The sequence below is a fragment of the Cydia pomonella genome, chromosome 1 (genome assembly GCF_033807575.1).
Source record: "Cydia pomonella isolate Wapato2018A chromosome 1, ilCydPomo1, whole genome shotgun sequence".
Lineage (NCBI taxonomy): Eukaryota > Metazoa > Arthropoda > Insecta > Lepidoptera > Tortricidae > Cydia > Cydia pomonella.
The window spans coordinates 11,539,954-11,553,329 of NC_084703.1; the positions used below are offsets into that span (position 1 = coordinate 11,539,954).

The 13,376-nt window shown below is 35.8% G+C and overlaps 2 protein-coding genes across 5 annotated transcripts in view; one reads left to right on the top strand and one right to left on the bottom strand.

Moving 5' to 3' along the window:
- Window positions 1-13,376, top strand: part of LOC133534674 (uncharacterized) — a 91,911-nt gene that overhangs the window by 60,552 nt on the left and 17,983 nt on the right. The gene's annotated exons all lie outside the window — the stretch shown is intronic.
- Window positions 1,891-11,789, bottom strand: LOC133534689 (uncharacterized). Of its 4 annotated transcripts, none has more exons than XM_061873930.1 (4): window positions 11,459-11,775; window positions 6,437-6,475; window positions 3,461-5,524; window positions 1,891-2,348 (listed from the first exon to the last, which is right to left on the bottom strand). In XM_061873930.1, the coding sequence occupies exons 3-4, from the start codon at window positions 5,514-5,516 to the stop codon at window positions 1,939-1,941; spliced, it is 2,466 nt and encodes an 821-aa protein (XP_061729914.1). In that variant the 5' UTR covers window positions 5,517-5,524; window positions 6,437-6,475; window positions 11,459-11,775; the 3' UTR covers window positions 1,891-1,938. The 4 variants fall into 4 exon arrangements, with proteins under 4 accessions (XP_061729914.1, XP_061729921.1, XP_061729928.1 ...); XM_061873937.1 differs by lacking the exon at window positions 11,459-11,775 and adding an exon at window positions 7,864-8,211; XM_061873944.1 differs by lacking the exon at window positions 6,437-6,475 and having other exon boundaries at window positions 3,545-5,524; window positions 11,459-11,789.

Here is a 13,376-nt window from a genome sequence, read left to right on the forward strand (position 1 = left end):
CTGGTTCCTCTTGAGCAACGTGAACATTACTGTTGGAAATTAAATGCAAAACTACAGACTTTCAGGAGCGGATATGAGCACGCGCTGGCTTTGAGCACCATGAACATTACTGTTGGAAATTAAATGCAAAATTACAGACTTTCAGGAGCGGATATGAGCACGCGCTGGCTTTGAGCACCGTGAACATTACTGTTGGAAATTAAATGCAAAACTACAGACTTTCAGGAGCGGATATGAGCACGCGCTGGCTTTGAGCACCGTGAACATTACTGTTGGAAATTAAATGCAAAATTACAGACTTTCAGGAGCGGATATGAGCACGCGCTGGCTTTGAGCACCGTGAACATTACTGTTGGAAATTAAATGCAAAATTACAGACTTTCAGGAGCGGATATGAGCACGCGCTGCCTTTGAGCACCGTGAACATTATTGTTGGAAATTAAATGTAAAATTACAGACTTTCAGGAGCGGATATCTCGAAAACTATACAAGATATCGAAAAGCAAAATTTTGTATACATCGATACCTCCTAAGTTTACTAAGGCAAGTGATAATGTTTTTATTTTACGTTTTTTACATATTTCTGATTAAAATATGAATATTTACCTTGCACTGAAATTTCTCGCTGTATTTCGTATTAGTTTAGGAAATAGAGTGATGTATATGAATGCAACTAACGTCATTTTATTTACTCCAGCATTGTATACTGAGGCAAGTCACTTGCTCCACAGTACGCGGTACAGTTAATGCAGAGGTGGGTATAAAAAGTGTGGCATACTGATCAAAATCAAATCCCCTCTCCCCCGGATCAAGGGCTGCGGCCGGCGACTTTACCTACACCTAACTGTACCAAACAAAATTAAGAATGCGAAGATTGTGTTCCAAGCACTTCCCTGTATACCTTTTCCTTGCTTGACCTATAGATTATGTTGTAGGATTTTGTTTTGGTCAGTGAATAAATGAATTTTAATTTTAAATGACATGAAATATGTGCTTAGTCATTACTTAGTACTTTGATCTATAGTCATTTTCAAAGTTAATGGGTAGGATGACAGGTGTCATCTCCATAAGTACAAGGTATGACCTAAAAACGTATGCTACTCTGCAACGGCGCCACCTCAATGAAAATTAATGAATTATATGATGAAATGTTGTACCTAAAACGTACATTATGAACCTATAACGATTATGGCTGTATCTGTACTAGGGAGCGAAATAATACACATTGAAAGTGGTGCTGCTAGGGAGCATACTCTGTAGCGACGCCACTTAGTACACATAGATAGAAATGATATTAGCTATTTTTTTCCTTATGGAAATTGATGTACTACTGCTGTTTATTACGTACGTATTGAAAATATATAAACAAATTGTAACTTACGAAAATTAAGGCTCAGTAAGTTCGTGTTCTCTCCCTCTCACTGAGCGTAAGCGTGAGCGAGATTGAAGTGCGTGCCCGTGACTAGGTATATCATGTTTATCAATTTTATTTTTTTTGTACGTTAATAAAAAAAGGAATCGGTTACTTGATATATATAAAGCAATTTTCATTGTTTTAACTTTTTTTCATAAATTGTTACTTACATATTTTTAAAGTACATTTTAGACCTGCGTTCGTGTTTTTTTTTTTGGATCGAGCGAAATTCAATGAGCGTGAGGGAATAACACAAACCTAGGCCTTAAATGTACCCAATAGCAGTTACGATTTTTATGCTTGGTGGGTGGTGGGCTAGAATAATGGTAATTGCATCAACTTGGATTCATAAGTTAGAAGAATGAAATTAGTTTCTGTAGCTTTCAAGCATACGAGTACATTGAATGTGACCATACTAAATACCGAATACTACTACTGTAACTGCTCAAAGACGAGAGAGACAAATAAAACTGGAATCAAAACAATAACTCACGCAATTTATTAAAAAACAAGGGACAGTTTTGTTAGGACACACACATGTTACACGCCACTACCTTGAGACATTCAGCGCAGAGGATGCACGGACTCCACACTATAATCGCAACGAAGAACAGCAAAAGATCGGACACTTGCCTCCAAGTGTTCAGCAGTTGCAAGCAGTAGGGATAGCACACTGGACACATGTAATACACCCACAAACAAGGTTTTGTTCTTAAAGACATCAAGTAGAAATCGCATGCATATTGACCCTTTTGCTCTTCGGCAAGTTTTTTATTACGATAGTATCTCTCTCTAATTCTTCTAGTAATTCTTCTATATCCACGTCTAGTTGTTGCTAAAGTTTTCTTTGCTTTTTCTTCAAGTTCTGAAGTCGCCCCCTCTTTTCCTTTACCGTCCTTTTCCTTGTCCCCATTTTTGCGATACTTTTTTTTTCCTAAAAACAATAAAAATATAGTTGTGTTGCGGTTATTATATTACGGATGCCTTATTTACGCAAGTTTTAAAAAAAGGCCCCATTTGGCAGAAACTTTGAGACTTCGCGTGTAGCTTTTATACTGTAAACATATTTAGTTCAACCAGTTTATCTCTCTGCCTCTATCCTATGAAATCTAGAAGAACGCCATTCACGATCACTTTTTTCACCGACATTACCACGTTTTTCTTGTAAGTGTTACTTATAATAAGAACGATTAAAGCAGCAACAAAACTGTCAATGAACAATCTATTCTAATCAACCTCTTGATGCTTATTAGAGGTTTTCTGAAAAAATCCAAATAGATTTTGGTGATGAAAAATGACGATCGAATGAAAAATGTGACTTGGTAAAATCCAATTTAATTTGTACGCTTAATTTCTTCTTTTCAAACGTAGACTAACGGTGATTTTATTATTGTTTAGGTAAGAGTGACACTGATAAAACACTCATTATATCAACATTGAATTTTACGAGTATACCATCGTACGTAATATATCTGCAATCATCTTTATTCATAGTATATAACAAGTGAATGATAAAGGATACTTACTACAAGTATATATATATATATATATATATATATATATATATATATATATATATATATATATATATACATAATTTGCTGCTTTAACCGTTCAATGTTATAAAACAATATAAAAACAAATCGAGGTGTGCAGAGGAAGAGGAGAAAAAAAACACTTTACTGAGAACCTGGTAAAACTTATTGGGATGGGCCGCATCCGCATAGTTTCAAGTTTTCTACCGTATGGGATAGGATTAAAAAAGTATACTAATTATTGTGCCAATACAAAGAGAAGAGTAACCTTTTTCAACTTTTTAACCTTTATCATTATGAATGACACAGACAGCACACACATGCGTTATAAACATAAAGTAAGCTTTTTAAATTGAAACGTTGTTTCCCTATCGAATCGAATTTGTAAGGATAACTATGTAATAAGACACTCGTAAATATGACCTTGGTAGACGTACTCTAAATATGTCTTGTTTACATATATTTTAGGTATTTCAAAGCACGTTTTAGTGCAACGGATTAAAAAGCTTACCTTCATCGGGCAACAACTTTTGTCTATCGTCATCTTCTTCTGGGTTCTTAAATACTGAAGTAATAAAACTCGAACGGCTTGTACCTTTGAGTTTCTCGCGCTTTCTTTTTTCCTGAATCTTCTTTTTCTCTTTGGTCTTTCTTTGTTTCAGCTTTGCTTTTTTTGCCTTTTCCTTAGCCTTTTTTTTATCAACGGGTTTGGGTTCTTTTTTCTTACATAGCTTTTTCAAGCAGCCCAAGAAATCCTTTTTTTCAACACATGTGCCTGGTTCACACTCGTACGTTTTTAAAGGGCGGTATTTCGTCCCAACTCTCTTTTCTTCAGTGCATACTACACACTTATTGTTGAAAATCAACTGGCCAAAACACCGCTTGAGAAGTGAACATTCAGGATTAACATTCCCTTCTTGAACAGTAAATTGCTCGGTCTCAATAAACGGACTGCAGGTACAACTCCCCACACTTTTTGTTTGTTCTTCCACCTTATTGCATATGTATTTATCATAACATTTTTTGAGAAAGACGAGTGGTGAAAAGATCATCGAGCGGCCATAGGAAGGGTCGGTCCCGACCCGATCAATAATTCGTTGTCTGGTTCGTTGAAGCGCGTTTGCCTGGTAGCATGTTTCGCATACCGGTGAGTCTGATTGTTGTGTGTCCAACATACTGCTACGGCCACTGTTAGCACAATCACATACACGTGAAAATTCATCTGTTTCATATGGGCTCTCTGACTGCGGATCGCTTCTACGTAATGAAAAAGATTGTTGCATGGAAGTCGATCCACTATCAAGATTGACTTTATTGTTGTAGAGAACTTGGCGGTTGCCTGCTAATCTACCAGATGGAGGTGCAGTCAATGGGCGCCCTTCGTCCGCATACATGCGTCCTTGGGGGGTGCCCGGTGACCCGCCGATATTAACGTTGAAAGATATATGCGACCTAATGCCCTTCATCTTACCAGTAGGTTGCTGATATGGAGCAACATCATATACTTGATACACAGCTTGCGTTTTTGCATATGGTTTCAGGAATCGTATTTCTCGGTTCTTTGATGTCTGCGCCGAGGGAGTTTGTACCGACCGCTCAGTTAACAATGAGCTTGAAAAATTGGTCGATAGTTTGTTGACTGCATTGCTGACAGATGAGTTACATTGAAAAGGCAAATGGAAATTAATTGCGTCCGAATTACTTATCGCCGACCCGCACGTCCCTTGCCTTGATTTGATTAATAAATTCATGGTATTCGAATTTGGGTTTAGTCGTATCTTTAATTCTAATGACGGTTTTGAGTCAGCCGATTTTATGACCTGTCTTTTACCGACTCCATCGGCTTTATCCTTCTTGTTGGTCTTTTGTTTCATACATGCTTTGTTAAATAGAAGTGTGTCAGAAAAAGAGGTAAAGCTCTTCCAAGTATGTAAGCGACACTTTGAGTAATCTGTTTTCGGCAATAGAGCAATGGACGTTTTTCCAGAGTTTACGTGGCTTGATAAATCTTTTAAAAGGTACTGCATACACTTGTCTATGTTTTTTGCGTTTAGTTGTCTTTTTATTTGTCTCTCTTTTACTTTAGTGGGTACATTTTTATCCTTTTCAGAACATGGTGGTAAACTTTGTCTTTTACGTGAAAATTTCTTTGGTTCCCGTTTTAAACGGTTACTATCTTTATGCACCTCTGAAAGTTGAGATTGAAGTTTGCATAAGGATTTTTTATTCAAATCAAATGTTTCGCAAGGTCGCGCTTCATTGGTTTTTCTTATACCTTTAGCAGCGCGCGAGTAGCTTAAGGTGGGTCGGGTTCGGCGAGGTACTTGATGCCGAGCTTCCGTCTTTAGCCACGCGGCGAAGGCACGTTCGTCAGCAGACTCTCGACCCGCCTTCTTACATGTAGCAATATTATCATTACAAATGCAAGGTTCACAAAGTTTCAAGTGTCCCAGTCTGAAACTCTCCACAATATTACCAAGTTCTATCAAAGTGCAGGCTTCCTCGAGAAACTTTTTTGTCTGATTTTGATGTTTACAGTACCTTCCAGCCATTGGATTCCCGGACATTATTATTACTGAAAAAGATAAATATCATTATTTGTCCTATTCATTAGTTTCTTTACTAGCCTTTGTAATCGAAATGCAAGTAACACCTATCATAAATTTATATACCTAATTGGTAAATGAAATGAACGCAACATTTAGTCTTTCCACTGAAATGTTATGACCGCATGAAAGTATAGGTAAATATAGAAATGAAACTAATCAAATTTATTTTTGCATTTTCTAAAGAGAAATTAAATTGCAATACATGCAGGTTAAAATTAGGTATCTGTAACATCTCGTATCCAGTGTAGTGCGTAGTTAACTACTTCCTATTTTATAATTATTTGTCCATCGGTGGACCTTATTACAAAAGACATAAGTTCCACCGGTGGACAGTTAAAAGTTTTGCTGTTTGTGCAATACCTATGCTTTTGTTCATATTTAAGTTAAAAATTGATTCAAACCTAAACTATGCTTAACGCATATACTTAAAAAAGGATAATATTTTGTTTCATTCTTTCTGAAGTCAGTTTTTTGAAAAAAGAATTTAATTTCGAAAGTAACGATGTATAAAATGCGAAACGTGATCGACTAAACATTCCTTAAACGAAAAGATTACTCTGCCAAATGAAAATAGTCCAATAATAGTTCTGCTAATTTACACAGAAGCGAACTGAACTGTATGTGAACCAAGAGTCTGCGTAACGTTAGTCGACCAAAAGTTACATCAACAAATGAATCACCCTGCGAAACGACGTTCGGCGAGTCGTTGTCTGCGAATCGATAATCTGCGAATTAATTGTCGGATAATCATTAGGTACCTCACCCGTCGCAGAATCACTTAACTACTGCTGTTGTGCTGAACGCAAGTATAGGTCGGGGAAATAGACATCTAACTAAAAGAGAGTTCTTATTAGGAACAAATATATATTTATATTTACCTATATTTAACGTGACTCCATATGACGATGATTAGCAACCTACGAGAACATAATAATAATTAATTACTTATGTCACAAAAACTTACCGCCGAGTCGAAATACGTTAAAACTACGTGCTCAAATAACATGATCATTAATATCTATGTGGCTGGTATTAGTTGTCTATGTCCTTCGATTTATGTTCGACGACCGGTTTGGCCTAGTGGGTAGTAACCCTGCCTACGAAGCTGATGGTCCCGGGTTCAAATCCTGGTAAGGGCATTTATTCATGTGATGAGCATGGATATTTGTTCCTGAGTCATGGGTGTTTTCTATGTATTTAAGTACTTATTTATGAATATTTATATTTTATATATATCGTTGTCTAAGTACCCTCAACACAAGCCTTATTGAGCTTACTGTGGGACTTAGTCAATTTGTGTAATAATGTCTTATAATATTTATTTATTTATTTATTTATTTATTTCATTTCGGCGGCTAAGTTATTGAACAACGATAAATCATAAATTTGTGGACACAAGATAAACCAGTGGGTTATTGTAAGAATCAAGTGCCTTGTTCCAGTGGCTATGTCCAAGTAACACCGAATTAGAATGACATTTAATGATATTTAAAAGCGAAGCCATCACGTATATCAACATTACTTGAGTGCGTTAAACGCCTAAAAATTAAAAAACGTGATCTCTTTTGGACTTAATTAGCGACCGCTCAAATGTATGAAAACGTTAGGCTAGCAGACACGACAATGCGAAAAGCTGAAGGTGGACGTAAGTTTAGGGGACTAGACAATACGAAAAGTTCAAGGAATGCGTTGGTTGGTTAATACCTTTGAATATACTTTTACAAAAGCAAAGAATTTACAAAATCCTACAAAATTTAAGAATTCAATACTTCCAATAATTTATACTTCCATTGACACGATTTTGGTTGCACTTTTGATATCTTACAGCAAATCTTGTACAGGGTATTTACCACGGATCTACGCAAATACCCTTTTAAGGATATTTATTTTACTGAAGTTAAGTTTTTAGAATAAGAAGCGCTGGTGGCCTAGCGGTAAGAGCGTGCGACTTGCAATCCGGAGGTCGCGGGTTCAAACCCCGGCTCGTACCAATGAGTTTTTCGGAACTTATGTACGAAATATCATTCGATATTTACCAGTCGCTTTTCGGTGAAGGAAAACATCGTGAGGAAACCGGACTAATCCCAACAAGGCCTAGTTTACCCTCTGGGTTGGAAGGTCAGATGGCAGTCGCTTTCGTAAAAACTAGTGCCTACGCCAAATCTTGGGATTAGTTGTCAAGCGGACCCCAGGCTCCCATGAGCCGTGGCAAAATGCCGGGACAACGCGAGGAAGAAGAAGAAGTTTTTAGAATAACTTCCACTAATTTTATTTTAATACATTATTAATACCTATTAATTCTTACCGGACAAGTCGGACAACACAAAACAATTTGCACCCTCTAAACCGTACATCCACAAAACAGTGAATTTATTTGTCATAAATACAGGAGGACATTTTAAAAACTGGCGTATTACACCATTAGTACTGAAAATTATAACAATTACATGTTACAGAAAATGAACTGTATAAATTTTCGACTTCCGACGTGTTCAAACCATCAGATAGTTCAATAAAAAAATATGATTAAGACATTAATTTGAAATAAACTGATTTATGTCGGCTCTATGACTAATAAAGGAAATATTGACAGCCAGCCATAATACTACTCTTTGCAGCCAGCTGCCTATCTTCTTAGACCTACACGCAGAGTGGATTGGACCAAGCCAAGACCAAGCTAACTGCATGTCATCAGTCATCATCATCACTAATCTCAAATTGTATGAAAATACGACGTTTATAATGACAGTGCCTCACTCTGTTCTGTTCAATGCAAAGAAAAGAGTAAAGTAAGTATATTAGGTACAGAGTGTGCGCTTGAAGTATTTTTTGGAAACTCATTTCAAAGCGCTATCTCTGATTTGCATCCAAATCTAAGTGTGTATGTGTGCGTGTACATCTACATACTTATACATCCGTATGTGTACTTTCGTTCTACATAATATTAGGTCTACTTGGGCGGTTTACAAGTTAATTTTTTGTTTGATTTCTTTTAACTTATAACAATTTTTATTTACAAGATTCCAAACAAAATATTCACTTGTAAACCACCCGTTTTTTTTTATACTACGTCGGCGCCCATCGGACATTTTTGTCGTACAGAAAATTTTGAATGCGCTTTTAATTTTCAAAATTTTAAAGGTCTTTGCAATGAGCGCCAAGGTTGGTGTTTTCTTCTTACCTTGGAGATTATCTAAACCTCCAACATTGCCTTGAGCACTATTAAAATTATTGAAATTCTTTCCCTATTTGAATTTAACTCGTTTAATGCTTCCTCCAATTTTACCCTATTCTGCTCTGTACTTCAAAATCAATAAAGAAAGAATAAGTTCATATAAATCATATCTCTATTTACATTTTCTGTTTGACAGTTAACAACAGTAGGCATTGTGAAAATAGGTCTTTTGACATCCGAGATATATGTTAAGCCCGACCAGTAATATATGATCACGCGCCATATTGCGGAATTCCATTGGAACTAAATTTTTCATACTAAACTGAACTGTCACCCTATACATAAGAATAACAGAGCCCTCTTGACAATGATCATATATTTCTGGTTGTGCTTTAACCATCTTAATGTTGTATTCATGCCTTTATGTTCCAATTTTATAGTGACATCTGGTGATGTAGTGTGCATAATCGGTATTCAACTTAACGCAAAAGTAGGTTGTCTGGATCCAATTAATATAAATCGCCTCCATCTTTCCTAGTGTTGACTACATTTCTAAGTGAGGGAGGCTACCAAGTGCAAATATAACTTAGTCATCAAAAAAGGATAGATAGTATGTACAAATGTACAGATTTTAGAATGTATCGATTTGTGCTATAAGAAATTTATTTTTGTCGAATTTCATGGGTTTAAGTCAGTGAAAAGTAGGAGAACAATTTCAGTTTAGGTACAGTCAGCATCAAAAGTAACGGATCAAACAACGCGTCAAAAGTGTAGATACTTTAAAAAAAAAAACAGCTTGACAAAAAATTATGGTTCTACATATAGAACAATTAAGACGGTATAATATATACTTGTGAACGTAAATTTTACAGATTAACCTATCTTTATTTGGAAAAGTTATCCCGAATATCAGATACTTGAGGCTCGTTGTTTCATCCGCTACTATTGATGCTAACTGTACTACCGAAAAAAAAAATTCTCTCGGAAAGCATTCTCTCATTCTTTGAGATTAGTGCCTCAACGGCCATTTTGCCCTCTAGACTGGGCACCGTAATTTCACCGAATTCAACACACATATTGAGTTGTAGGTACTCCAATGCCAGCTGGTGTTACATTTGACTTTAGTATACTGATTTTGAATGACATTTAATTCCTTAAAAACATGAATTTGGATTACTTAAAACTAATTTAAAGTTTCTTCTTGGAGACCTGTATCCCTAGTGTAAATATTTTCGACAGCGAAACGTGACGTACGCGTTTGCGTTAAGTGTCATTTTGTATGAGATTTTTGACTTTCCAAAACGTCCCGCTTGGCGCGCTGTTCAAAAACCCATACAAAATAAGACTTAACGCAAACGCGTACGTCACGTTTCGCTATCGACTGAAATTACACTAGGGGTACTGATTTAATTTTTCTCGCAACTCTGTTGTTTTCTGTGTGAAAATTTATGAAACGTAAATAGTCTATACCTAGGTAACTACGTATAAGAAACTTGAAATGAACATTGAAAAACTCTCTCTTCTCTTTTCTTCTTCTTATCTCTTATCTTTTAAATATTCCGCGGATACGAATATTCGTATTCGTTGCATTAATGTGTGTAGTCCGACCAAGTATGGAGGGAAGCTTATAGGGATATTAGGCCAAGACAAGTCTGCAACGGTCATAACACGGGCAGTGCTAGTGTTATTTATAGGTCATAATTTCATGGAAATTTGACGTTTAAAATAACATTGGCGCTGCGTGTGCTATCAAAATCGTTGAAGACTTATCTTGGTCTGACTATATATAAGTATCCACTTTATTGCAAAGTTTGTGCGAAGTTAGCTTGGACAGTAGATTATCTATTTACCCTTACCACCATAAACGTATATGAAGTAGAAGTTTTGTTTTATCGATTTCCTACAAAATCACCGAAGAGAAGTCTTGTTTTTTGTGTAAATATCCTGTCATAAAGTACTTAGTCATATTCAAAATTACCTTATCAGAGCAAAAAAAATTCAGTCTTAAGAGGGTATTGAATATCCGCTTCTTCATGCAAATGTAGTTCCCATTTTACAAGCTTTTATTTAACTTGCATTGTATGTATGTAAATTGTACCTGTGTAACTATGTTTGTACCTACGTAGGGGCCAAATCTTGTAAGTTAAATTCGACTCACTTCCCAGTTTTAGAGAAGTTGAACATTTGCACACATGTAAGTTGAGTGACAATGCAATATTATGGTACCATTGAGCGGATATGATGATGGTGACAGGCTGACAGGAGGTAGCCAATGGAACTGTGATAAATCAACGCAGCCTACTTAATTGTGTTTGAGGTTGTTAGAATTGTTTCGATGAGTATTAGTTTCCTGTGGAAAGAAAAGTACAGTCGGCAATAAAACGTTATATAAAAAAAATACCAAAACTTATTTCAACTCTGGATAGGTATTAACATTATGGAAAATACTTTCACAGAATTTGATGTCTATAAACCTTAATTTTTTTAAGAGTTATACGCATTTAAAAATATTATGTGCAACTTTTCTTTCGCTCGCAACTCTTGCAATAATTAAATAGGTAAAAAATCGAATGAAGCCAACGGAAGGGCATAGCTATAGATAATAAACATCATTTTGTGTAAAAAAGATTTTCATTATAAATATCCAAAGAGGAAAATAGTGACTACTTTAATACTTTCCTCTCTATCCGGTGCAAAACAGTAAGTACAACCATTAACAACTCACACCAAGGTCTGCATATTTCTATCATTTATTCTTCCCTCTAGTTACGTCAGCTTTGTCAGCAGTAACATCACTCAGACCTGTAACTAGTCTTTCCAATGCAGACTACCTAGATAACAGAGTTATTAATGTCATTACAGTCCTGAATTATGTGGAACACTAATCTATGAGGACCTGAGTAACCCTGAGTATCACTGAATGTGAATCACGCCTACCAGCAAAGGGAAGCCAATGACAATCGCCGCAATGGGGTAAGTGGATGCCCCGCCCACTACCCCGACCACCCACTTTGAGTCTCTATTCGGCTAACGGTACATTCGTGTGGAATTCCACCTTCATAGAAGACACCTAATTGGTAAGTTTTATAAATCATTAATTTCCTATATCCAGTTAATTGCTTATAATAATTCATTAAGAGCAGAATTCGAGTTTAAGTATATATGTAATTTCGTGTATTTTTAACTACCTATCTTTGGTAATTTAGTCATCAAATAAAAGTATTTAAAAGTGTTATTTCGCATATAACTATTTTAACATACAGGGTAGACCTAGTGGTCACGACTGCTGTGATATTGTTTTATACCATTGTGTCGTTTTATATATATTTAAATTATTTTATATGTACATTGCTTCCTCTGCTTATCGTGACGTTTTCGGCTTCCCCCTGTAAAATCCCTTCCCTTTGTAAAACGACGTGCTTTGACGCATGTCGTTGGTTCAGTTCAGTTCAGTTATTTATTCAGTAACACCATTAAGTGTGTATGAAACATAATTATACAATCAATCAATAATCAATATACACATTACTTAACATTACAAAAAAACTTAATAATGAACAGAAAAAATATATTAACAACAATCATTAATATTATACAACATGTCAAAAACCTTGAATAAAATATGTATAAGTGCCTACTGGAATAATTAAAATTAACGGAAATACAATAAAGAAATGTGAAAAAAAAATGGCAATTTATACCTATTATTTACTTAAATTAAAAAAATCCTCTACCTTGTAGTAACACTTCTCTGCCAAAAAAGCATTCAATTTATTGTTAAATGTCAAAGTGTTGCATATTATCTTAAGTTCAGCAGGCAACTTATTAAATAATAAGACAGCTTGGTAACTAAATAGCACAGTGGTTAGCCACTTTAAGTTTAGTAATTCCTTGTAGTGGCAAGTCTTTCCGCCTTGTTGCAAAGCGTTTTACTCTTTGTTCTTGCGTTTCAATGTCATCTATGTGTTTGATCAAATCTTTGAGCACCACTAAGATATATAGACAAGGGACGGTAAGAATTTTAAACTCTAAAAAGTATGGCCTGCAAGATGTCTGCTGAGGAATTCTTGCCATAATTCTAATTGCTCTCTTTTGCGCAACAAATGCAACCTGGACATTATATTGGTAACCAATATTGTTTCTATGAATTGTAATGTATTGTTTCTATTAATAATTTATTATCATGTTTAAATCACAAAATTATGCAGTTTATATAGGGGAAGTCTTGGTAAGTTTAATTATTTTAAAATGTATATGTAGTTTTTTTACGATAAATGAAAATGTGCTTTTGTATAGTAATTAACAAACTTAAAAACTAAATCTAAAAAATTAACAATATTATATACTAGGGTTTGACAGGTACCCGGGTAAATGTGCCTAGACGCTGCTGGCGTTACCTCTTTGGACGGCCAACGAAATATGCTGGACCAAATATGCGCCGGACCTGGGGTCGCCACTTTTTTCTCGGAGGCGTTGACCCAACTTTCTTATAAATCTTTTAGCATCCGCGCACCAAGGGTCACTGGTCTCAACGGCTACTGGTACAAAATCGAAGGTTGGCTCCAGAATTGAGTATTTAGCCCCTTTCAATTTGGCGGCGTTTTCGGCAGCGGCTCCAGCTTTGTGTATCGCGTGGCTGAGAT